The sequence below is a fragment of the Vanacampus margaritifer genome, chromosome 14, assembly GCF_051991255.1.
Source record: "Vanacampus margaritifer isolate UIUO_Vmar chromosome 14, RoL_Vmar_1.0, whole genome shotgun sequence".
NCBI classification, from domain to species: Eukaryota; Metazoa; Chordata; class Actinopteri; order Syngnathiformes; family Syngnathidae; genus Vanacampus; species Vanacampus margaritifer.
Genome location: NC_135445.1, coordinates 14,742,938 through 14,769,061, shown reverse-complemented (window position 1 = coordinate 14,769,061; position 26,124 = coordinate 14,742,938). Strand labels below are relative to the sequence as shown.

Here is a 26,124-nt window from a genome sequence, read left to right as displayed (position 1 = left end):
AAGGGACATTCTGGACTCTCGAAAGCGGGGCAGAGGGTTTCAGTATCTGGTCGATTGGGAAGGGTACGGACCCGAGGACCGCCAGTGGGTTCCCCGCTCCTGGATATTGGACCAGTCCCTCGTTCGGGATTTCCATTTAGCACACCCATCGGCGCCGGGTGGTCCGCCTAGGGGCGTCGTTAAGGGGGGGGTACTGTCATGATTTGGGTCAGCTGGTGGGCTCCGCCCACCATACACACCTGCTGCCCATCATGCAATCAGACCTCAATAAAGGCCTGATGGACACAGCAAGGAGTGTCGGGTGATTACCCCGAGACGCCGCTCTCTTGACCCGACTGTACTCGTCTTACAAGTTTTCTCCTGCTGCCCATGACTTACTTTTTTGCCGCCACTGTGCGTGATTTTGAGTTTGTTTGCTATCCGCCTGTGCGCGTGAGTTTGTGTTTGTTTTCGTCCGCCTGTGTGCGTGATTTTGAGTTTGTTTGCTATCCGCCTGTGTGCGTGAGTTTGTGTTTATTTTTGTCCGCCTGTGTGCGTGATTTTGTGTTTGCGTTTATCGCCAGATTAAATCAAAGTTATCCGCATCCCTGCCGTGGCTCGCCTTCCTCACTGCATCTGGGTCCGCCCTTCTCAAGCCGTGACAAAATTGTGGCGCTTCTCATCAAAAAACTGCTCTACGTGTCTGATTGATTGATTGAAATATTTATTGACAACAAACGAAGCATGTTTACAAACATACGACAACTGCTGCCAAAGGGAGAAAAACACAATAAAGCCATAGGCTTATTTCCATTGTGGTCCTTCATTAAGAAAATGGATGGATGGATGGAAGTTAGGGCTGCTGGATTATGAAAAAAATATTAATCCTGATTATATTGGTAACAATTGAAATCAAGATTGAGACGATCATTAATTTTTTGGGTACAAAATAAGAAAACGTTTTAATGTGAAAAATATTAAGACAAATAAAATTCTATGAAACATTATAATTATGCAAGTTCCTTTTGGATTAAATACAATTCATTATTTATTTTATTTTAAAATAAGACAAATAAAATTATTTGAAACACTATAATTATGCAAGTTCATTTTGGATTAAATACAATTCATTAATTTTTTTATTTTAAAATAAAATAAAATTGTGCCAATGTATAAATTAAAACAACTCAAAGAACTCAAAATTAGTATTAATAATCTTTTTTTTCTTTTTTTACGATTATGATGATTTTGTAATTGTGGAGTGAAATAACTGAAATTGTAATTGAATTTGGGTTACTTGCACAGCCCTACTTCATGTCATGTTATATTTCCATTGCAGTACTTTGAACAAAAAGTATCTAAAATGGCCAGCTCTAAGGTGTATTTTGACATAAAAAGTAAATGTGAACATTTATTACTGTAATATGTTCCCTCTTGCCATACAAAAGTGAAAATGAGTCTTATCTGACACAGACCAGCTTGCAGCCAGCATCAAGGTGATCTTAAGGAAAATGTATGCATTTTTATCAAGTTTCTTAGAAATTATGCACTGATGTTACATTGGCACAAGACTATTTCTTCCCCCTCAATGAGTCATCATTCGTACAACTCAGTGTCATTTGTAGAAAGGCAGACACTTTGAGACAGCTCTTTTGCTGGGCTGTTTTCAAGTCTGTGAACATCCATCCATTTATCTAAACCGCAATGACACAATCGTTGCACATGAGAAGTTATATTACAAAGAGAAACAAGTGAGTCCAGGAGAGGTAGTCGCTGTACAAGTCACTCTATGATCAACCGTCACACATCAACAGACACATACAATAAGATTGATGTTTAATTACACAAAATACTGTACTGTACACCTGTGCAATACGACTTTTACAGATACAAATTTAGACTTTTTTTACAAGTTAGTTTTGCACCATATTTACCTCCATAGTGCAACTGTATGTATTTTGCTGAACGTAAAGAAAGAACAAGTATGGCACATTCAAAGACAATCAGCATGTACCAGTCGATTTGGAGCCGTTAGTTGCCTGCTTTTGATTGTACAACATCAGGTGCTCTAATGCTTTTTGGCTTCTTGACTTATATGATAAACATAGATAAGCTGTGTGGTACTGCAATTACTGGTTGCATTGACAGATTTTGTTGTTACGTATTGTAAATCGTAGCATACGTTTGCCAACACTGATACCAAAGGTATTGCAGACTGTTTCATAAAACTTATTTGAGTGTATTTTACGTGAGCGCCCCTTCAGTATCTGTTGTCTTTTCAGCTCAATTAATGACTTTCTTTACAGTCATTGGTTACTCAAGTAATAGCATGTAGTGCACGGCCAGCTATACATAGGGGCAAGCGGAGGTAAACAAAGCCCCTTCAAGCAGGCTCATCTACTTTCTGCAGTCTCTAACACGTGTAAACACCCAATCAATGATTATTAATGTCACGTTTAAAAAGGCAAACGCTTTGAAACAAACCTTCTACCACTTTGCTGTTTTGAAGTCTCTATGTATAATGACTCAAAAGTTACGAATCAGAGGTGATGTAACAGTGAGAAACATGTAGCCATAGTTGCAGTCCAGGTCGGGGAGGAGTCCACTGCATTTAAGTCCAGTGAACTCTGCCAGGTTCTCAGTTTGGTCATGATGGAGAAGCTCAGAATCTTGGTTGCAGTTGCAGTGTTTCTGGAGACGGTGTCTGCCTCCTCTGTAAGTTACACAATGTAGTTTTATTGTGCCTTGAAATTAATTGCATGAAGGTGTTTTTTTTTTTTTTTTTTACCATATGGCCACGATGTATGTCTCTAGCTAGGAGTGGTGAAGACTGAGGGGGGCAGCGTAAAGGGCAAAAACATTCGTCTTGGGTTCAATCGTTTCATGGACATCTTCAAAGGGATTCCCTTTGCTGATGTACCTGAAACATTTGAAAAACCGGAACGTCACCCGGGCTGGGAAGGTGAGTCAACTGAACCTTGATTTTAAATGTTGGTTGATTACAGCCTTTAATCAAGATACATTGATAAAAGTATTGGGATGCATAAAAACATGAACATGTTAGAAAGTATCCCATTTTGGAGCGATAACATTTTTACTCTTCTGAGAAGTCTTTTTACCAATTTTTGAAGTGTCAGATGTTAGAGAAGCAAGGCTGGATCACTCTTACTCGTTGCTTACACTTTTCTTTTTTTTTTTAAAGAACTGTCCAAACATGAACATGTCTTTTCACAGGTGTTCTGAAGGCCACTAAATACAAGGATATATGTCTTCAGTTGAAAGCATTAGTGCCCGGCACCAGAGGAAATGACGACTGTCTCTACCTTAACATCTGGGTTCCTCACGGCAAATCAGGTAAGAATTGGCCCACAGACTATCATCCATCAATAAATGAAGCATATCCCAGTTGTCTATGAGACCTGGATTGGTCAGCAGTCAACCACAGAGAAAAGCCACACAGAAAGCCCTGTGCTGAGACTTAAAAACTGGTCTTTAGGACTGCGAGGCAAATGTGATAACTGCATATGAAATGATGCCAGCAGCATTATTCAAATGTGACCAAAATTAATTCAAATTATTTTTACTCCCTAAGTGTCCAAGAATTTACCCGTCATGGTCTGGATATATGGAGGTGCCTTCATGATTGGAGGATCGATGGGTACTAACGTCATAGATTTTGCACTGAATCTATACGATGGAGAGGAGATTGCAAAACGAGGAAATGTCATAGTGGTGACAATTGGATATCGTGTCGGAACTCTGGGCTTCCTCAGCACCGGAGACTCTCTTTTACCTGGTACTATGTGTGTTTAATAATTTGGATATACTCCATGATGAAACCACTCAAGGCATATGCCGTGACGGCCAGAGGTAGGCACTTCCGTCGTTACGTCAGCCTATCATTGACGAATGCACACCTTTTGGCGAATGCTTCCGCATATTCAACAATTTTGAATCAACAAAAAAAAAAAGTCTTGAACAAATACACAGACTGAGAGGGGCTGTCTGTACTGACCCGGATTGACAGACGTAAACCTGCTTCAGTCCGTGTATTTATTCGAGGCTTTGCGTCATTAGCACTCACTGAAAGGTGGGAATCTGTATGTGACGTACCGACGTAACAACGTAAGTTCCCACCTCTGGTGACGGCTATAGGTCGTATAAAAAGGAATAGCGTTTGAAACGTTTGTCCTTTGACAGGGAACTACGGTCTTTGGGATCAGCATGCCGCTATTGGCTGGGTCCACAGAAACATCTGCTCATTTGGAGGAGACCCAGATAATATCACTATCTTTGGAGAGTCTGCAGGTGGTGCTAGTGTCAGCTTTCAGGTATAGGGATGCTGGCCCATTTTTCTTGCAGTAAAGTTTTTCAATAAATAGTCATAGGGCCAATTAATAAATGAACTGTTAAACTGCCTAAACAAATGTCATGCTCAGTATGACATTTCCATGACCACTTAGGACAGAGACCTTTGCTTTGTCTTGTGGGGTGCTATGCTTGTACATATCTTTGATGTATGTTCTGTCACAGATGCTCACTCCCTACAACAAGGGGCTCTTCAAGAGAGGGATCTCTGAGAGTGGTGTCGCACTTTGTCCCTGGTCCATCATAAGGAACCCACGTGCTTTTGCAGAAGAGGTCCAAAGACTTGTCTTAGATTATTGGTGTAACTCGTAGATACGCAAGTTATGCAAAATGGTAACTTGTGATTTTCCGCCTCTGTTCAGGTTGCTCGGAAAGTCAAATGCCCCACTGATCAAAGGATGGCTGCCTGTTTGAAGAGGGCTGATCCCGTGCGCCTCACAAAAGCTGGCACTTTCACTTTGAGGAGCTCACCTAGCGGTAAAACAATCCACCACACATCACTCTGTTTGTGTTAGTGGGCTCTTCCGTCAGCCCATCATTGACGGATGTCCACCTTTCGGAGAGTGCCCCCGCATTTTCGCCGACTGCTTTATGATGTGTGGCCTCGGATAAATACACGGACTGAGCAACAACGGAAGTAGGTTTACGTCCATCGATCCGGGTCAGTGCAACAGTCCATCTCAGTCCGTGTATTCTTTCGAGGCTTCGCATCATAAAGCATTGGCAGAAAATGTGGAAGCACTCACCAAAATATGGGAATCCGTCAATGACGGGCCGACGTAACGGACAGAAGTGCCCACCTCTGTAGAGTACTTTCAATCTATTTGTTTATTTGAAATGAACTACATTATAATATGCAAATCACAGTTTTCCAATGCTATACGAAAGTCTATACTGTATCTCAGAGTATGCATTCATGTTCTTGAGTGACTTTTCTCTGGACATTAAAGGAGAGATATGGTTCACAAACAGTGTTGGGAAAGTTAATTTTCTAAGTGAACTAGTTCAAAGTTTAGTTTGAAAATTTTAAAACAAACTAGTTAATTGTTGAAACCTTTGTAAAAAATAAATAAATAAAATATGCTAATAATAATAATAATAAATAAGTGAAGACGTTATTTTGTTTGGAACTCGTCTCCAGATATAAAAGACTGAGATTTGTTTGTTGAAACTATGAGTTTAAATTATGAAAACACAATGTGTAAGCGTTTTCTCCCACCTGCAGCGCCACTTGTGGAAAACATGGTTCTGTCAGCTGTAATTGATGGGGATTTCCTGCCTGATGAACCTTCCAACTTGTTCCACAATGCCGCTGATATTGACTACATTGCTGGAGTCAATAACATGGATGGTCATATAATGGCTTCTCTTGATATCCCTTCAATCAACATGGGAATGATAAAAACCTCCACGTAAGCATTTTCTCAAACACCAAATTCTTATTTCTGAAAGATTTGATCGACTTTTCTTCTCATGTTCTTCTAAATTCAGTGATGGCATGAAGATGCTGTTGGAATCATTCACTAAAGACAAGGGCGAGGCTGGTCTGGAAGAAGCATTGTCAGTATATACTGCAGAATGGCAAGACGATCCAAGCAAGGAGGATGTCAAGAGAACAGTTGTGGATATCGAAACAGATTACATCTTCTTGGCTCCCACACAGGTTTCACTTGAACTTCATGCCGCTAGTGCCAGGTGAGAGCATGAATTTACGATACATGTACTGTTGTACATGTTAAGGTCCATTGTTTTCTAATACTTGTCTTGTATTCATTTAAGGCTGTAATTGGTTACATTCAAGGCTTGACATTAACGCAATGCAGTCTGCCAAATGCGGGTGAATTTGATCTGTGGTTGGTGACACCAACCAGTGGTGTACCTTTAGTGTAAAAGGTTAACAAATGCAAACAACTTTAAATGCATCAATCTGGTGCACTTTGAGGATCACATAGAAAACAATTATATATAAAACACCAGCCTGGTGATTCTCACATTGTGGTATGGTGCTTGCTCCCCCTAGTGCAGGGGTCTTAAGTTGCCATCAATAGCAGCTAGCTACTAGGCGAGTGCCCCATATAGAGTTGTCAAAATACTTTTCAAAGGCAGTTTAATAGGCAATAACGACTGCACCCTCCTGATCAATTTTCGACAAACCAGGCTTACTCAAATGTGTAAAATCGCGACTGTGATTCTCAAGTCATTTTGTCCCACAACCCAAAATCTCACTTCCTAATGTTTCTAGAGAAGAAAATACAGTTTGCTGGTATGCAATTTAAATTTAGTGAAAAAAGAATATTATCTAGAAATCAAAATCAACTTGTCGTTCATGTTTTTATTTCATTTAGTCATAGTTGTTCTTTAACCAAGCAAGATTATGTTTTATTTTATACTAATACTCAATTATTCAAGAGAAGTTTTAGAATTATACCGAATATTCAACACTGTCTCTGTCACGGCTTGAGAAGGGAGGGCACAGATGCAGTGAGGTAGGAGAGCCACGGCAGGGATGCGGATAACTTAGGTTTAATTTACCAACAAACGTAAACACAAAACCACGCACACAGGCGGACAAAAGTAAACACAAAATCACGCTCACAGGCGGATAACAAACAAAATCAAAATCACGCTCGGTGGCGGCAAAAAGGTAAGTCATGGGCAGCAGGAGAAATTCTTGTAGGAGCGAATCCAGTCGGGTCAGGAGAGTGGCGTCTCGGAGTAATCACCCGACACTCCTTGCTGTGTCCGTCAGGCTTTTATTCTGGTCTGATGGCATGATGGGCAGCAGGTGTGTATGGTGGGCTCTGCCCACCAGCTGTTTCCCCAGTGCCTGCAAAGGAAACAGAGCAGCTGACCCAAATCATGACAGTCTCCTCCAAAGTAGAGGCATGGTCCCTGCTGTGTGTTGGCTTTATTCAGGGGTGGCCAACCCTGGTCCTCGAGAGCCACAATCCAGCCTGTTTTCCATGTTTCCCTCCTGCAACGCAGCTGAATCTAATGATCAGCTAATCAGCCAGCTTTGCAGAAGCCTAATAACGATCCTGATCATGAACCACGTGTGTTAGGGGAGAGAAACATGGAAAACAGGCTGGATTGTGGCTCTCGAGGACCAGGGTTGGCCACCCCTGCGTGATCTATTGTCTGCAACTCAAGAAGGCAACAAACTTATTAAGCAAATATGTTTGTTAATCTTTTTGTGTTCCTTGAAGATAGATGGCCACAGACACACATTTAATATTATGCTTTCTAAAAACAAGTCTTCCATTTATTAGATTAAACACATGGCTTAGCTTTAAGAGTTGAGGCAGTGTACTGGGCGTTTTTCCATATGTGACGGTCACATCGAACGCAGTGTCATCGAACGCCAGCTGAACCAGCTGGGCTTTTTATTTTATGGAACATTGTGCGCCTTTGGTCTAAACATGCCTTTCTCACAATAAAGAAACAATTATTGCATATTGCTGCAGACGCGTCAAATGGTAGGCAAAGCTTGTAGCAAAGCTTGTAGCAAGCAGTCAGCAGACTGATGTGATCAGATGTATGCACAAACCCAATTCCCAAAAAGTTGTGACACTATACAAATTGTGAATAAAAACTGAATGAAATTATGTGGAAGTGCCTAATTTCAATTTTTTTTTGTTCAGAATAGAACATAGACGACAGGTCAAAAGTTTAAACTGAGAAAATTTAACATTTTAAGGGAAAAATATGTTGATTGTAAATTTCATGGTGCCAACAAATCTCAAAAAAGTTTGGACAGGTAGCAATAAGAAGCTAAGTCAATTGCACTTGTAAAAAAAAAAAAAACAGCTGGAAGACCAGTTACCACTAATGAGGTCCATTGGCAACTTGATTGGAGTATAAAAAGAGCTTCTCGGAGTGGCGCTGGCTCTTAGAAGTGAAGATGGGTAGAGAATCATCAATTCTTCCATACTTAATTTGGTTGTGCATTACCCCCATTATCAAACAACAAATTTGTGGCCAGTAAAAATGCCGAGTGGCTAGTAACTTCGGGAAAACCACACGACACAGTGGCTGTTCAGCAAAAATGTTTATGCCAATTAAGTTAATTAAGACCTGGTTTCAATGATACTTGACATTATTTTGCAAGCTTTGTATGCATCTCAGTATTTTGTCTTCTTGTCTCATTAAAGATCTGCTCGCACCTACTCCTACCTCTTCTCTGAACCCAGCCTTTTGGCCGGCACCCTTAAACCGTATCCCAGCTGGATGGGAGCTGACCATACCGAGGAACTGCAGTACCTCTTTGGCATGCCTTATAGAAATCCTATGTGTTATTGGAGGAGCAGCCGCACTCTTTCTGGCTACATGATCGCTTATTGGACCAACTTTGCCAAAACTGGGTATAATTTTACAAAGAAACAAAAACAAAAAAAAAGACAAAGAAACATAACAAAAAGTCAACAGCAGCCCATTAATCTCTCTTTCTCTCTCTCAGTCATTAGTTGATGCTGTTTTTTGTTTTTATTTGTCCAAACAGAGACCCCAACAAAGGAGGCTTGGAGGTGCCCACCACCTGGCCAAAATTCACCAATGGACGCCGTTACCTGGATATCAGTCATAAGATGAATGAGTCCTCAGTGGGGCGGAAAATGAGGAAGCACTATGTGCATTTTTGGACCGATACCTTGCCCAGCTTACCAGATGTCTGAGCATCTCCAGCAGCATCATACTTATAATGAGTCATTCAATATATTTTCATTGCATCTGTGTGCACAAAATCTCTCAAAATAGTTCTGAAAAAGTTAATAGGCAATTGTTATCACTTGTGCTCAAATGCAAATAAAGGATATAAATCTTGTGGAAGAATTGTACTTTGAAACAAATGGGCATTTGAAGAAGTGAAATTACAACACTCATATCAAAATCATTTGTAAAATATTTTGTGTGTGCTGAAGGAATATTAAATTACTATATTAAGTGTAATCTTTGCGTGTCCAAATAATTGTATTCAGGATCTGATGAAGAAGTTTTCTTGCAAGAATTTATTTAGAGGCCTCTAAAGACACAGTCAGGACACCACATCAGAATGCAACGTGGATCCCCCCAAGTGTGTGACAATTTACAGAACATCGACTCATTTATACCAAAAAAGATAAAAGGTTCCTCCTCCCGGCTCTTGATTGAACAAAGGGCAGACATGTCATCTCCTAGTGACCAAATGTGTGATGTTATTAGTAAGCAGACGTTTACATACAGACATGTTGATTCCAGGTTGAACAAAGGTGTAATCTTATTAGTAAACAGACATTTACATACAGTTCCCCTTCTTGACTGGGGGAACAAATGCAATTAGGATCTAACCCCAGACTTTTAGACTCCAATGCCAAAAGGCTCTGATAACATCATGCACATTCCTATCTTCAATAGCTTTGAGGGTGAGAGGATAAAATAAAGTTCACAAAATCACCATCCCACTGTATTCTTTTAAACACTCATGATTATATCACATTGATATGCCTATAAATAAATTCAAAAACAGTAAAACATCAAATTGAAAATGTTAAATGTCTTCAGTGCGCACGCACACACACACACACACACACACACTAGTCAGAGGTACAGAGGCTGCTTGACAAGTTGGCAACACAGTCCGTGATTGCGAACGTGAGACGCTAAGCTAACTTTCTCTGCGGCAGAACTAACAGACTAATAATAAGTCTGTATGCAATAACAGCAACGAGCTGTGTGGTGCAAATCCTCTACTCCATGGTGACAAATAAACTGCTACTAAAAGTAGAGCTTTCACCAAAGGCAAACAGGCAGTCGCTTAGCATGCTAATTGCTCATGTAAAATGCAGAGTCAGGAATGACCCAAAATAACTGCTTGGGCGTACATTAGACTTTTCACAGAAGTCTGGTAAGAACTGCGTTAAAGTGGAGAGCCAGAAGCTATGAACAGAACATTTGTACTACAATTAATACATATTCTGAACTGAGAATAAGATGATGGCTACATTAGCCTTTTAGCACACATATGACCGACTGAGCACGCTAACGGCTGATGTCAGCCATGACGCCAAGCTCGAGGTCCAACGTAAATTAATATCAGCAATGTTATTTGCTTGTATTTGCACTGTTTTCCATCATTGAGTTCTGAAATCTACACAGTAATAGGGCTCAAAATGACTAATATTTTTGTAATCAGTGTTTTTGTTGTTGAATAGATTTAATTACACAAAAGGTAGACACGTTTACATAAAACAGCTAGATTTGAATGAGAAATAGAGAGAATTATTTCTTTCAAAAAATTTTTTTTACCTTTTCCCTATTATGCCAATCCGAAATACTCTCATTATGACTTTTGCACTCACCATTAGAGTAAAAAGACCAAAAGAGTGAATACCATGATATGAATTTCACGCTGTCACAAAGCCCTCAGTCTCTGTTTGAAGCAGTTAAGTCTAGAGCAGAAATATGAGAGTATGGGGAAGATATTTATTTACATATATTTACAAAGAACATGTACACATTTTTGGTTACACAGACTATTTACACATACAGTCCTGCTCACCATTATTGGCACCCATGAAGGTTAAGTACATAATGTGGAATATCTTTTGAAAAAAATGAATCAAGTTAATATATTTTTACATATATATATATATATATATATATATATATATATATATATATATAGAGCATTTGTGTTTTATCTGAAAGACCAAATGATTAAAAAAACAATTGAAAACAATAAACAATGGGCGGGAAAAAAATAGAAAACTTAAAACCCATGGATGATGGCGCAGTTAAGCTTGCAAGGAAAAGAGCACCCTCCTTACAGGTAAGCATGGTGGAGGATCCATCATTCTTGGGGGCTGCTTTGCTGCATCTGGTACTGGAAGCCTTGATCGTATCACAGGAATCATGAAATCAGAGAATTATCAAGACAATCTAGGGAGACATGTCCTACTAAGTGTTAGACAATGGATGGATGGATGGATACAAAGGCTTTATGGCTTTATAATAACATGGTGCCCTTTTCGTTTGACCCCTTTGCACTATGATGTGTGTATGTTGTTGGTTTTCACTGTTTTGTTTTAGTACCGCTCAGTTGTATGTTTCAATTTTTCTGTAAGCCTGTAGGCTTCATTTGTTAATTAAAAAAATAAACAAACTCTCTCTATATAGGCTCTACTTCAAACGTCCTGGCCAGTGTGAAAGATGCTGTCTGTGACAACTTTCGGAAATCCAAAACATTCAGAATCAAACTGTTATTACACTTTTCCTTAGTCGTTCCAGAAGGCAAACAACAAATCAAGCTGTAGGCTATTTCAATTTTTGTCTTCCTATTTTATAACAAAAACCAAACAAAGGGTATTTTTTTCCCTATTTTTAATGTTTGTAAACTAGTTAATGACCAAAAAGACACAGTGCGAGGAGGGTTAAAAAAAAAGGCTTGTTGGTATTTGATTATTTGAAGATTTTATTGTATGATAAGATCTCACTTTTGTTTTAGTTTCAATGCAGAACTTGTTTGTTGTGTGCTCAGTTTGAAATTCTCTTGTTCTGTGGAGAAATATTTGGATGCTGTTGTTGTTAATAATAATAATAATAATAATAATAATAATAATAATAATAATAATAATAAAAATGTATAATAACAATAATGACGGGATACAAAGCCCGTTGATCGCGCGCTGTTGACAATCGTCATAACACGTCTAGTTTACAACACTTTACAGAACCTAAACATAGTTCTTGTGTGTATAAATGCAGGTTAACAATTTTCTTGTATTCTCCAAGTGAAAAAAGCATTACACGTTGAATATTGACATTTTAAGTCTTTGTAATGTTCCTTCGTGTGTTTGTTACACACGTTTGGTCCATGTAGACTTGCCGTAGGTGTCACGTGGGATAATATACTTCGTTCCAGGCTCCTTTACGTACCATACACGCTTCACTAAATAATTCGTATGGAATTCGTACTGAACGTACTCAGACCTCGACACTGGGCATCTGTCTCTACTTTATTTAAGTCAATTAATTACATTTCGTGTCTGGTTAAACTCGTCTCGGTTCCTCGTCAAAGCTTCCCGGCCTTGCTTAGCTTAGCTTGTTTTAGCTTGCCAGCCGCAAACAAAAAAAGACGCGTTTACTATCGACACATCCACTGAGCAGATATTAAGCGTGAGATCAAGTGTCATGATGATCGTGTGAAAATGTTAGCAAGAACGAAAGTCGAGTACGGAGAGGAGCTTTGTGCAGCGCAAGAAGAAAACAAGCTGCAACGTCAACTGATGGGCGCTGTTCGCAAGCAGCCTCGAGTTGTGATGAACAGAGCAGGTTTGTTACTTACGTTTCAACAATATTCTTGTATTTACTACTAAAAGAAACCCCGACTGTAATGACAAGTTTGCATTTAAAAAAAGAGAAAAAAAAGAGTTCACCTCATACTCCTAAATCAAAATCGTTTTTTTTTCTAGTAGACTGGATGAATGTCATCCATGCAGGAATTTTGTTAGTTTTGTAAGCAAACATTATATTACTGTCCTTTACTTCTTGTTTTCTAAGACCCTAATTCCACAATTAGCCATTGTATTTTTTGGGGACCAGTTTTGCGAGTTTTTACCGCTAAATATGAAATTAAGGTGGTAACAATTCTGCGAGAGAAGGCAAAATATATTTTTTTAATGGCTCCCTATTAGCAATGGCTTATTTATTATTATTATTTTTTTTTTCTGAAAAAATTCAGTATTGTACATTCGGTAATCTTGCCGATTCGACATGTCATCATCATTGCTCTGTCTTTTTTCCTCTTTTTCTTTTTTCTTTTTGTATGTGCATGTGCGGGTGTGTGTATGCAGATGTGCGTGTGTGTGAGTGTGCTCATTAATTCACCTAAAACCTATTTTAAAAATCCCATACCGTTCACCTAAACTGAATACTTCAGAATCCAGCTAGAGTCGTGAAGTTGTCAGGAGACCCAAGGATGGATCAAAGAAAACTGAAATCCAGCACCTACCAGACATCACCTACTACCCCCCGGGTTACCAACCAGAATCTTTCACCAACCCCAGAAACATCTAAATTCCGACAAATTAGGGAGACCTCAAGAGACTGAGGAAAGGAAGGAAGGATAGATTAAGCAGAGTTAGATGCACAGACATCAGCCTCCACAATTCATCGACCAAGGAGGAAGAAGCAGATTGTGTTTGAATTTCGGTAGATGCTGGTGTGGTGGATCTGGCATGCATGAAAACCTCCACCAAAGAGGGGAGCTGTCGACCCCGGCCAGAAAAGATCAAGCACAACCCCCCAGGGCACCCCAGGCCGCGGCAGCACCAAGGCACAACCCCCGGGCCCCGCAGGGGCCACCGGCTGGAGAGCAAACCCAGGAGCCAGGATCGCCCCCCACCCCAAGACGGCCCGCGCCCCGAGCCCAACGCAGCAGAACGGGGCACGGCAGGCCCACCAGGCACCCCACCGGCCCACAGCCCCCGCTCCCCCCATGACCCCCTCGCGCCCCACCCACACCCGCACCCACCCCAACTCAGCCCCCACCGCCCCCAGGCCCTCAGGTATGTTAGTGGAGAGAAACATGGAAAACAGGCTGGAAAGGGGCTCTCTAGGACTGAACTTGAGCACCCCTGGTCTAAAGCGTTTTAGTGGCCTCACATAGTGCTGTCCTGGCCACTGTTAATGTCCAATACTAGATTTAGTTTTTTTTTTGTTTTTTTTTTTAATATCCATAACAATCAGTGTTACACACGTTCAGTGATTTCCATAATAAAATACAGACAAGCCATAACATTTCCATACTCTGCTATTCTTTCACGCATGTGCCCCATTTTGTAATCTTTAGATATAAAATACACAACATCAAAGTCTTAGTAAATTGACATTACTTAACCATGTCCTTGTGTCCTGCAGATGTCAGTGAAAAATATCTTCGTCCTGAGTGGCAGGAGCCCGAGTTCCCTGGTGTAAAAGAGGAGGACTTGGAGCCTCTTCAAGTTAAAGAAGAGGAGCAGCCGCAGCCTCCCAACATAAAAAAAGAGGAGAACTTGTCACCATGCATTAAAGAGGAGGAGGAGTTGACTGTGACTTGTGTCCATTTGAAGACTGAATATGAAGGTCAATATGAAGAAAACAAATGGGCGGAGTCTCCAAGCAGCAGCTCAAGACAGCAAATGACAACAGAAGGTGATGAAGACCACTGTGGAGGATCCCAAGTAAACAGCTGGTTAGCTCCAATATCAGATGACTCGCCACACTATCCTCACAGTGATAACGATAAACTGTCTGAAGGTGACATGGCATGTCACACTGACAGCAAACGTTGGAAATGTTCTCAGTGTGGAATTTCTTTTGGCTACAAGTCTAAATTGAAAAGACATTTGATTGTCCACACTGGTGAGAAACCTTTTGCCTGCTCAGTTTGTGGTCTGAAATTATCTCAGAAGGGACACTTAAAAATACACACAAGAACCCACGCTGGTGAGAAAACCTTTGCCTACTCAGTTTGTGGCCAGAGTTTCTCTCAGAAGGGAAGCTTAAAAAAACACACAAGAACCCACACTGGTGAGAAACCTTTTGCCTGCTCAGTGTGTGGTCAAAATTTCTCTCAGAAGGGAAGCTTAAAAAGACACTCAAGAACCCACACTGGTGAGAAACCATTTGTCTGCTCAGTTTGCGGTCTAAAATTCTCTGAGAACGGACACTTAAAAAATCACACAAGAACCCACACTGGTGAGAAACCTTTTTCCTGCTCAGTTTGTGGCCAGAGTTTCTCTCAGAAGGGAAGCTTAAAAAAACACACAAGAACCCACACTGGTGAGAAACCATTTGCCTGCTCAGTTTGTGGCCAGAGTTTCTCTCAGAAGGGAAGTTTAAAAAAACACACAAGAACCCACACTGGTGAGAAATCGTTTGCCTGCTCAGTTTGTGGTCAAAATTTTGCTGAGAAGGGACACTTAAAAAATCACATAAGAACCCACACTAGTGAGAAACCTTTTGCCTGCTCATTTTGTGGCCAGAGTTTCTCTCACAAGGAAAGCTTAAAAAGTCACACAAGAACCCACACTGGAGAGAAGCCTTTTGGCTGCTCAGTTTGTGGCCAGAGTTCCTCTCAGAAGGGATGCTTCAAAAAACACACAAGAACCCACACTGGTAAGAAACCTTTTGCCTGCTCAGTTTGTGGTCAAATATTCACAAGTAAGGCCAATGCTAAAATGCACAAGTGTGCTGGTGAAAACAGCAGTGATAAAAGTTTCATATGATCTAATTTTTGAATTTACATTTAAAAGATGGTGCAGAAATCACATGTACCGTTAAATGAACGAATGATCTGTGTAGTTGTAAAGTGCATTGTATGTGTCTTAACTTACCATATTGTATTGAATTTTGTATTTGAAATGTTACCTCAACCTGACAGTGCTATAATCTGGGATGTTCACATGTAAATGCCCATAGAGATCCGGACATCACATGACTATTTCTCTGAACACGCCCCCTGTGGCAGAAAAGGACCCGCACTGTATTAATGTACTACAATTGACGAGAAGGGCTAAAACTAGCGTTTATCCGTCAATTTTCCACCCAAGAGCATTGACAGTGACACTCACTTTGATGAAGAGGACAGGATATACATGCGCGAGGTGGACTGGTTGGATATTATTATTTTAGCTGATGAAGTGTCAGTAGGGCTGCTACGTGGACTTGCCTCTTCTCTTACACTTGTGAGTGCTTTCAAATCTGATCATAAAAGGCTCAACAAGTTTGTACAACCCGGATTTATTTCCCCTTTGTGTGGTCAAAATGCCATCGAAGCAGTTTCACGTAAGTCTTGGCAGTGTTACTTAAGTACATTAGCAATTAAGCATCTGCTAATTTGGCCGCGTCATTTATGCCGTAAAAACTCCTCTTTATGGTGTTGGTTTCTTATTAAATTCAACTGTGTAATATCTATAAAACCGTAGCATCACAAACAAATCAAACTGATTATTTCCCTCACACTAGGCGTGTGGTAACATTCCTGAAGGTAGAAGTTAGCATCTGCTTATTCAGCCACCATGTACAAAGTATCCGATCACATGTTTTGCCTTCATTTTAAAAACTATACAATCGAGCTACATCTACACTTACCTGATTCTGTAATTGACACACCTGATATGAAGTGATCTCTACACAAGCAATGAGGAGTATCCTAAATCCTCCGTTTTGTTGTTCACCCTTTTTATGGCTGCTGTGATCCATTGGCTACACATTGATTCCTGTTTTGGTAGCCTGGAGAATGCTCTGCCTTTTGTTTTTTGCCTCTTCTCGTTGTGGCAGCTGGTCCACAACAGCTGTCAATCATTTTTAGTGTGGCGTTTGCCGTTTACTCAAAGTGGCAGGTGTGTTTTCTATGCATGACGTCAACATCCGGATCTCTATTCATCTGCACTGTCCCTTATAAAACATTTTTTAAATTACTCTTTCCGTGTTTAATATTAAAGGTAATTACAATAAGGGCGCTGTCGGTCGAGGAAGATGTAAGACGTGTGGCAGCGGCTCCGCTGGAATGCAACTTTTTTGACACTTTATCACTACGTACCTTTTTTTCCCCACCATCTTTTTTTTTTACGCAGCCTTAGTACTGCAGCATCCCACGTTGGGTCATATTTTTCTGTTTTCGGGCACTTTTTGATGGCTACTCGAGGGAAAATCCAAATGGCTAAACCAGTGTGGCCTGAGTTGCACTCACTGGAGCAGCCCGATGCCAACGCTAGCCTGTTGGTGAGCATGCAAGAGATGATGGACGAAATGCTTACCGACATCCTCTGTAAATTCGAGCCTACTATCTCGGCGGCTGTGAAAAGAAAGTTACTGGCAGCTTTGGAGCCCTTTGAGAACAGGCTCGGGGCATATGGCGAAACGATCGTGGACCTCGAGTGCTTGGCTAATGTGCATGATCCGGAGGTGTCGGAACTCCAGGCTAGTAAGTTGGCTAGTAGTAACGTTAGCCAAGTAAGGGGTGGTCATTTATCGTGCCCACAAAAAAAAAAAAAAAAAAAAATATATATATATATATATATATATATATATATGTATATGTATATATTGTACTAAAAAAATTGTGCCATTAAAGGAACTTTAAATTAACTAAAAATTAACACATACATTTTGACACCCCTAATATGGTGCAACAGATCATCATTGATCCGTGGTCGGTTCAGATCACGCCCGATCCACAGATTAGTTGGTTGGGGGGAAAATAAACACAAAAACAAAGTGCATATTCACAGTCGATACCATTCTTATGCCAAGGAAGCTAAAACTTACTCAACGTAACACGCTAAGCGTAACTTCAAAATAAAGTTTACCAAATACAGTAATACATTGACCGCAATGCAAATCGCTTTTTTACACTTTTACTTTGAAGCTCGCCCACGTTGTGGCGTGATGGCTAGCTTGACTTCCCTTTTAGACATTTCTTTATCGTAGTTGATTGACATTGTAGTTGCGACCAACATCAACAAAACGCTATCCCGAACTAATGTTCAATCGCTAATTTAGCACGCTAAGAAACCGCTAATTGATTACGCCGTCATTGTATGATACGGTAGAAGTCTCCGACGTAAATGACTAGCGGCTAGCTGTTAGAATGACCAACGAGTTTCTGGCTGCTGGCTGGTAAGTTTGACAGCTGGTACCTGGCTTCTTTTTCAATATTCTGGACCAAGGCTATTTTGTAATTCACTTTCCATGCTTAAAGGAAGGGAATGTGCCTTAAATTGCACGTTGAGGTCTTTTTATTATATAAAGCTGCCTTAAGGACTTTGATTTTTTTTTTTTTACACGACTGCCACCTCTGGACTAAAGTGTAAATGCAGCCTCCATGATGCTCGTGCATGAGGCGTGCAGGCCTGTACAAAACGAGCAAACAGAAAATCCTCTGGCAAGAGGCCACTATTTACAGGCTAGCAAAGATTATTTTAGCTGATAGAAAGATAATAGGCAAGGCAAGTCTATTTGTCCAGCACATTCCATACACAAGGCAACTTAAATGTGCTTTACACAAGGAAATAAGCATCGCTAAACACAGTAGTTAACAGAGCAAGAAAACAAAAGTAGGTTACAAAATTTACTAAAAGAACATACATTGACTATGTTGAACTGCAAACTTTAAAAACATTTAGCGTAAGGAAGTTTAAATAATAATAATAATAATAATAAAATAAAATACATTATTTAAAACTGTTTAAAAGACGTTAATCAAAGGTATGTGAAAAAAGCATTTACACTCGGGGATGATTTCACTTCTGTTGGCAGCCTATTCCATTTGTGTGCAGCATAACAATTAAATGCAGCTTCACCATGTTTACTTCGAACTCTGGGTTCCACTAGTTGGCCCAAGTCTGTAGATCTCAGAGCCCTGCTGGGTTTGTGTTCAATCAGCATTTCTTGAATATATTCAGGACCCAAACCATTTAGTGATTTATAGACCAGTAGCAGAATTTTGAAATTGATTCTACAGCTGACCGGGAGCCAGTGTACAGCCTTAAGGACTGTAGTGATATGTTCTGATCTTTGTTTTGGTCAGAACTTGAGCTGCAGCGTTCTGACTGAGCTGCAATTGTTCTTTTGAGAGAGTCCAGTCAGAAGACCATTACAGTAATCGAGTCTGCTTGAGATAAGACAATGATAGATCTATCTATTACTTAAACCGAAGGTCGCCTGTCAGTGGAAGTTGCACATTTAGTCGGGACTCACAGAGCGCGATATTTACTTAAGTTTGAGATCGCTAGTTTGCAAACAGCCCCTTACCGTCTGTTGCCTGCTGTTTTTACCAAGTTAATCAAATCGCAGACTTTGCCGGAATTCACAGCGTACGAGCGATATCATTATGTAGTCAATGCCGTCTCTTCTCCTTACACCAGGGCTTATTCAAAAGCTTGTATCCATCTCTCTCTATCCCCCTCTCTCTGTCCATCTCTCTCTATCCCTCTCCCTATCCATCTCTCTCCATCTCTCTATCTATCCATCTTCATCTATCCATCTGGAATTGGAATGTACTAAATTGTGATCCTAGTTTAATAATAATAATAATAATAATAATAGTAGATCAGAATTATATAGTGCTTTTTTGGACACTCAAAGATGCTTCACAATGAAATACAATATTCGTGCACTCTCACATTCACACTCTGGTGGGGTTTGCAACCAGGGATGGCGAGATCCGGTCCACAAGGGCTGGTGTCCTGCAGGTTTTGGATATTTCCCTTCTTCAACACAGCTGATTCATAATCAGCTCATCAGCAAGCTCTGCAAACGTCTGATAACGAGCCTGTTAATTGGAATCAGATACAGTACAGTTCAAGTAGAAAAACCTCTAAAACCTGCAGGACTCCGGCCCTCGAGGACCGCAGTTTGCCATCCCTGGACTTAGCTACTTAAGTAGCCACAGCTGCCCAACGGCAGGCTGACGGAAACGTGGCTACCAGTGTGCACCTACGGCCCGTCCGACCACCCCCAAACATTCACACCTTTCAAACACTAGTGTGAGTGGCACTGGAGGCAATGTATGTGAAGTGTCTTGCCCAAGAACACGACACATGATTCAGGGACAGCGGGGATTAAACAGCCAACCTTCCTAGCCTCTGTAAGATTACATGTATTTTTGTAATCTTTTGCGTGTTCAAATAAATCAGAGTTGAGATTCTTGTGAAGAAGGTCCTTGGAAGGTTCTTTTTAATACAGAAATTTCTGATCACACAATTGTATTCACCCAAGCAGTGTCATTCAAATGTGTGTCCTCTTGTTGAAGACACGGCACATTTATTAAAAAACAGTGATTCACAGGAAAACGCCTCTCCCCTCCCTTCAAGTGCAAAAATCAGATTAGACTTTCTTTCAGTATTCTAGCTCGTCCTTGAACTTTGAAAATCGGATTTCTGACGAACAGAAAGTCTTCTTTAGATAAATAAAAGAAACATATTAACTTACTCAGTTTCCAGGCAAGAGAAGAAAAGATAGCAAAAATAACAAAAGCATTACTCATCAAGCTATATTAAGTTAACATAATTATACCTACATCTACACAGTTATAACTAAATTGAAAACAGTTAAAATATAAATTGAAACAGTAAAAATGTTAACAATGTTAACACCTCCAAAACCAGATTTTGTTTTAAAAGAGAAATGTGAGAGACACTTGTCAATTCTATGTACATTGAACCTTCACCAACTAATTGGTTTGTTCAGCAAGTTTATGGGAACTACAGATGTGGAAAATGTGCACATTGTGCCAACATAATTGAAATCATCCCCATTTGGGTGAAAAATACAGGATAAAAGAATGTATTAATTGCCATTCCACACGTTATTTATGTACTTATTTCCCATGTGGCATGATGTATAGTACAGGCCAAACATTTGGACACACTTTCTTATTCAATGAATTTGTTTTATTCTCATGACTGGGTAGATTTTCACTGAAGGCATCAAAACTATGTATGAACTGATGTGGAGTTATTTACTTAACAGAAAAAAGTGAAATAACTGAGACATGTTTTATATCATAGATTCTTGCAAAATAGGCATCCATTGCTTTGATTACTTTTTTTTTTTGCATACACTTGGCATTCTTACCTCTGGGAACTCCTTAAAGACTGTTGGAAAACCCTTTCAGGTGACTACCTTTTGAAGCTCATATTTTATTATTTTCTCCTTTTGTTAGGTACATAACTCCGCATATGTTTGTTAGTTGTCATAGTTGTTGCCATAGTTTTGATGCCTTGAATGATAATCTACAATGTAGATAGCCATGAAAATAAAGCAAATGTATGGAAAGAAAAGGTGTGTCTAAACGTTTGGCCTGCGCTTTGTTGGACAAAAAAAGCTAAATTTAAAATTGTGGATTGCGGAGCATAGAGCAGTCATTAGAAATAATAATTTAGATTATGCTATTGTCAGATATTAGGGCTGAATGGAAAAAAATGATTTTGATTTTTTTTACAAATATTATTTAGATTTAATTTTCTTCACATTCAGCTTTTTATTCACAATGTACAGTAACGTTTCCAAACATGACTGAAAAAGACATGCCATCAAAATATTAAAAGCTATTACCAGTACTCAAATAATGCAAGAACACAAAAGAGGTTGTGTGTGAGAGGTAGTCCTTTAAAATGGTTCAAGTTAAGGCAAGATCTACAGTACTACTTGGCGCCATGTTTAAATATGCAATTATGGGTAAGTCTATGTAACCAAAAATATGTTCTTTGTAAATAAATGTAATATATGTAAATAAATATCTTCCCCATACTCACATATTTTTGCTCTCGTCTTAACTGCTTCAACCAGAGACTGAGGGCTTTGTGATATAGCGTGAAATACATAACATGATATTAACTCTTTTGGTCTTTTTACTATACTGATGAGTGTAAAAAGTGTAAAAGTCTTAATGAGAGTATTTCAGATAAGGGTAATTGTGAAAATGTAAATATTTTTGTTAAAAAAGGGTCAGAAAGTATAATTCATTCTTCTCTCCGTTTCTCATTCAAATCGTGCGGTTTTATGTAAACGTGTCTGACTTTTATGTACGTAATGAAATCTATTCAACAATTAAAAAACACTGATTACAAAAATAACAATAATTTTTAGCCCTATGAGGTATTTGCCATGGAGGAGGTGGGACTTCTGACTTCTGTGTGTCACAACTGTGCCGTTTCCGGTTGCTGTTTACAACGTGTGGGTTACGTTGGGTCGCTTGGGCTTTCGCCCTTGCGTTCCCATCAATGGGTGCGAGTGTGTATTGCGTCTGTCTCGGTTCTCCGAAACATTTCAGAGAGCTGAGATGCCCTGCGCGCTTGTGCCCATCGGGAGCGCGCGGTTGGGAAGCGCAGGGGTGGGGTTGCGAGTGTTGGGACGCGGCCTGCATGTCGCAGCAGTGGCCAGAAACGGCGTAGGTGTGTGACTTGCGGAAGTCGGAAGTCCGTGGCATCTACCCCATTACTGTGTAGATCTCAGAACTCGGTGACGGAAAAGAGCGCAAATACAAGCAAATAACATGCTGATATTAATTTACTTTGGACCTCAAGCGTGCTCAGTTGTTCGTACCTGTGCTAAAAGGCTAGTGTATCTGTCATCTTATTTTCAGTCTAGAATATGTATTAATTGTAGTACAAATGTTCTGTTCATAGCTACTGGCTCTCCCCCTTAACGCAGTTCTTACCAGACTTCTGTGAAAAGTCTAATGTACGCCCAAGCACTTATTTTGGGTCATTCCCAACTCTGCATTTCACATGAGCAATTAGCATGCTAAGCGACTGCCCGTTGGCCTTTGGTGAAAGCGCTACTTTTAGTAGCAGTTGGAGGAGAGGATCTGCACCACGCAGCTCGTTGCTGTTACTGCATACGGGCTTATTATTAATCTGTCCGTTCTGCCACGGAGCAAGTTAGTTTAGCGCCTCGCATTCTCAATCATGGACTGTGTTGCCAACTTGTCAAGCAGCGGCGAAAGAAAGTACCTACGGGTAATTGGACAACAGCGTGACGTAGACACGGTGCTTTTTATTTTTATTTGTTATTATGCATTTCGGAGCTGGCTAGTATTTGTGTGTGATTTTGTCTTTGCTACATTGTGGGGCCCATACACGCGTGTTTTTATAGGTTTAACTACCATTGTGGGGACATTTTGATGGCCCCCACAAGTTCAGACCTCTTTTTGAGGGTCAAGGCTTGGTTTTAAAGTTTAGGGTGGTTTGGATTTGGGTTATGGTTGATGTTAGGGTAAGGAATGGCGGTAGGCAATCATTTTTGATGGTTGGGGTTAGGGGAAGGGGCTAGGAAATGCATCATGTCAATGAGATGTCCCCACGATGATACAAAGAGTTTGTGTGTGTGTGTGCGGGCGTGTGTGTGAGTGAATGTGTGTGTGTGTACTGTGGCATGCCACTGATTGGTGAACTTGGGGGATAAGAGCCCTTTAAAAAACAAAACAAAAAACACAGCTTTGACGATGCCGAAACCGCACTGTCTGAGATTGCAATTTCGGTCTCAAAACGATATATCATTCAGCCCTACCAGACATTATAAAGATGAAAATCATGGTTCTGCAGCTTCCCTTCGATTTACTGTTATTGAAAGAGTAGTGTCTAATCCGAAAGGTGGCAACATCATCACACAGCTTCTGAGAAGAGAAGCTTTTTGGATTCATGAAATATCCACTGTTGAACCTCTTGGAAATAATGATTCACAGGATTTGAGTTGATTCCTATAATGTTTTTAATGCCTTCAATGGTGAATGGATAACTTGTGTTATTGTTGCTTGTTTTTGTGTATTGGGGGGAAGAAAGTCATGTGATCTGTAGCATTGAAGCACACCTGTGAATGACTGTCAGATTTGAGGTGAACCTGATGATGCTGGACACGAAATGCGTTGTTTCCCTCGAATAAATTCAATGAGTGAAGCCCTGTCAGTGTGCGGGGGATTCTTTTTTTCTGGTTTCCATACACGAGCTTCTGCTGCCCACCAGCACCTGCCCACTGGCGGATGTGCATTTTCTCCCTTGTTATATTTTCTTCAGTTTTGTAAGCAAACATATCTTATCACTGTCCTTTATATCCTGTTTAATAAGACCCTAATTCCCGATTTAACCATTGATTTTTTTCCCCCCACCAGTGTTGTGAGTTTTGACAGCTAAATGTGAAATTAGGATGGTAACAATTTTGTGTGAGAAGGCAAAATATATTTTTCTTGTGTTTCACCTTCGGCACTCTGTTAATGACTCGCTATTAGCAATGGCTTTTTTTTTTCTTCTTCTTTTTTTTAAATTAAAACAATTAGATTTCAGATTCATTAAACTTAGTTTTTAAAAAGGCTAATATTCATTAATGACAGGGTTTTTCCTGGCTCAAAATGAGGCATAGATAGTATCATGCTGACTATGATGGGTGACTACCGATACCAGGTATTGTGCCAATACCAGTCTGACTTTAAGGTATCGGTACTCGCGGCAGTGACCTATACCATTAAAGGCCTTCAAATGGGAAATTATATGACTACAAAGTTGCCTTTTTTTTTTTTACTACAATCATTAAAAATGCATCCACTAGTACTTATTAAATTGTAAATATAGTTCAGCATTGCTGTAAAACGTTATTATGTTTATTGTATATTGTATACTGTGTTTTTATGAATTTGGTGATGGCTGGAGTCCGCGACTTCTGGCACACAACCAGGAAATGGGCGTGTTGCAACGGTTCTGTTTTTTTCTTCGGTAAAAACGCTAAATGAAATTGTACTGACTAGAGTCTAAAGCGTTTTAGTGCCCTTACACAGTGCCGTACTGGCCACCGATAATGTCCGATACTGGATTTCCAATATCCATAATAATCAGTGTTACAGGTGTTCATTGATTTCCATAACAAAATACAGACAATCCATAATATTTGCAAGCTCTGTTATTCTTTCGCTTGTGCCCCATTTTATAATATAAAATATAAAATACACAACATCAATGTCTCAACAAATTGACTTTACCAAACCATGTGTGTCTTGTGTCCTGCAGATGTCAGTGAAAAATATATTTGTCTTGAGCGGCAGGAGCCAGAGTTCCCTGGTGTAAAAAAGGAGGAGGATGTTGAGCCTCTTCAATTTAAAGAAGAGGTGCAGCCACAGTCTCCCAACATAAAAAAAGAGAACTTGCCGCCATGCATTAAAGAGGAGGATTTCACAGAGTTGCCCGTGACTGGTGTCGATTTGAAGACTGAAGATGAAAGTCATTATAAAGAAAACAAATGGGCGGAGCCTCTAAGCAGCAGCTCAAGACAACAAATGACAACAGAAAGCGGTGAAGACCACCATGGAGGATCACAAGCAGACAGCCTGTTAACTCCATTATCAGATGGTGACGACTCGTCACACTCTCCTCACACTGATGACGATGAACAGTCTAAAGGTGATATGACATGTCACACTGACAGCAAACGTTGGAAATGTTCTCAGTGTGGAAAAACATTTGGCTACAAATCTAAATTGAAAAGACATGTGATTGTCCACACTGGTGAGAAACCTTTTGCCTGCTCAGTTTGTGGTCTAAAATTCTCTCAGAAAGGATACTTAAAAACACACACAAGAACCCACACTGGTGAGGAAAATTTTGCTTGCTCAGTTTGTGGTCGAAGTTTCTCTCACAAGGGAAGCTTAAAACAACACACAAGAACCCACACTGGTGAGAAACCTTTTGCCTGCTTAGTTTGTGGTCGAAGTTTCTCTCACAAGGGAAGCTTAAAAAGACACACAAGAACCCACACTGGTGATAAACCATTTGCCTGCTCAGTTTGCGGTCTCAAATTCTCTGAGAAGGGAAACTTAAAAAAACACACAAGAACCCACACTGGTGAGAAACCTTTTGCCTGCTCAGTGTGTGGTCAAATATTCCCAAGTAAGACCAATGCTAAGGTGCACAAGTGTGTTGGTGAAAACAGCAGTGATTAATGAAGTTTCATATGATCAAATTTTAAAATCTTATTTATATTTAAAAGATGGTGCAGAAATTGCATGTACCGCTGAATGAATGAATGATCTGTGTACTTGTAAAGTGTATTGTATTTGTCTTAACTTACTGTGTTTTATTGAATTTGTATTTGAAATCAACCTGACATAACGCTGCAGATTAAAATTAGTTGATGACTATAATCTGGGATGTTTACATCTAAATGTCCATAGAGATTTGGACGTCACATGATTTCTTCAAGAACGTTCCGGCACCGCGTTATTGGACTACATTGACGTGGAGGGATAAAAGTAGCGTTTATCTGTCAACTTTC

General features: G+C 40.0%; 2 protein-coding genes across 2 annotated transcripts; both read left to right on the top strand.

Moving 5' to 3' along the window:
- The first annotated feature begins 2,581 nt into the window (after positions 1 to 2,581).
- On the top strand, positions 2,582 to 9,285 carry LOC144063747 (bile salt-activated lipase-like). The gene is made up of 11 exons (XM_077585584.1): positions 2,582 to 2,694; positions 2,794 to 2,941; positions 3,214 to 3,333; positions 3,572 to 3,775; positions 4,180 to 4,310; positions 4,513 to 4,620; positions 4,710 to 4,824; positions 5,573 to 5,759; positions 5,839 to 6,042; positions 8,499 to 8,708; positions 8,846 to 9,285. Exons 1-11 carry the CDS (start codon positions 2,629 to 2,631, stop codon positions 9,015 to 9,017), a joined length of 1,665 nt encoding a protein of 554 aa, XP_077441710.1. The 5' UTR covers positions 2,582 to 2,628; the 3' UTR covers positions 9,018 to 9,285.
- Positions 9,286 to 12,175: 2,890 nt separating this feature from the next.
- Positions 12,176 to 25,974, top strand: LOC144063738 (uncharacterized). The gene is made up of 3 exons (XM_077585568.1): positions 12,176 to 12,651; positions 14,239 to 15,477; positions 24,864 to 25,974. The coding sequence occupies exons 1-3, from the start codon at positions 12,528 to 12,530 to the stop codon at positions 25,790 to 25,792; spliced, it is 2,292 nt and encodes a 763-aa protein (XP_077441694.1). The 5' UTR covers positions 12,176 to 12,527; the 3' UTR covers positions 25,793 to 25,974.
- The last annotated feature ends 150 nt before the right edge of the window (positions 25,975 to 26,124 follow it).

Bases quoted from the DNA above. Each gene is read 5' to 3' on its own strand.
- LOC144063738 (XM_077585568.1), top strand. From the start codon at position 12,528: ATGTTAGCAAGAACGAAAGTCGAGTACGGAGAGGAGCTTTGTGCAGCG. The intron at 12,652-14,238 runs GTTTGTTACTTA...TGTGTCCTGCAG, and splicing joins AGTTGTGATGAACAGAGCAG to ATGTCAGTGAAAAATATCTT. The intron at 15,478-24,863 runs GTAAGAAACCTT...TGTGTCCTGCAG, and splicing joins ACACACAAGAACCCACACTG to ATGTCAGTGAAAAATATATT.
- LOC144063747 (XM_077585584.1), top strand. From the start codon at position 2,629: ATGATGGAGAAGCTCAGAATCTTGGTTGCAGTTGCAGTGTTTCTGGAG. The intron at 4,621-4,709 runs GTCCAAAGACTT...GCCTCTGTTCAG, and splicing joins CACGTGCTTTTGCAGAAGAG to GTTGCTCGGAAAGTCAAATG. The intron at 6,043-8,498 runs GTGAGAGCATGA...GTCTCATTAAAG, and splicing joins CTTCATGCCGCTAGTGCCAG to ATCTGCTCGCACCTACTCCT.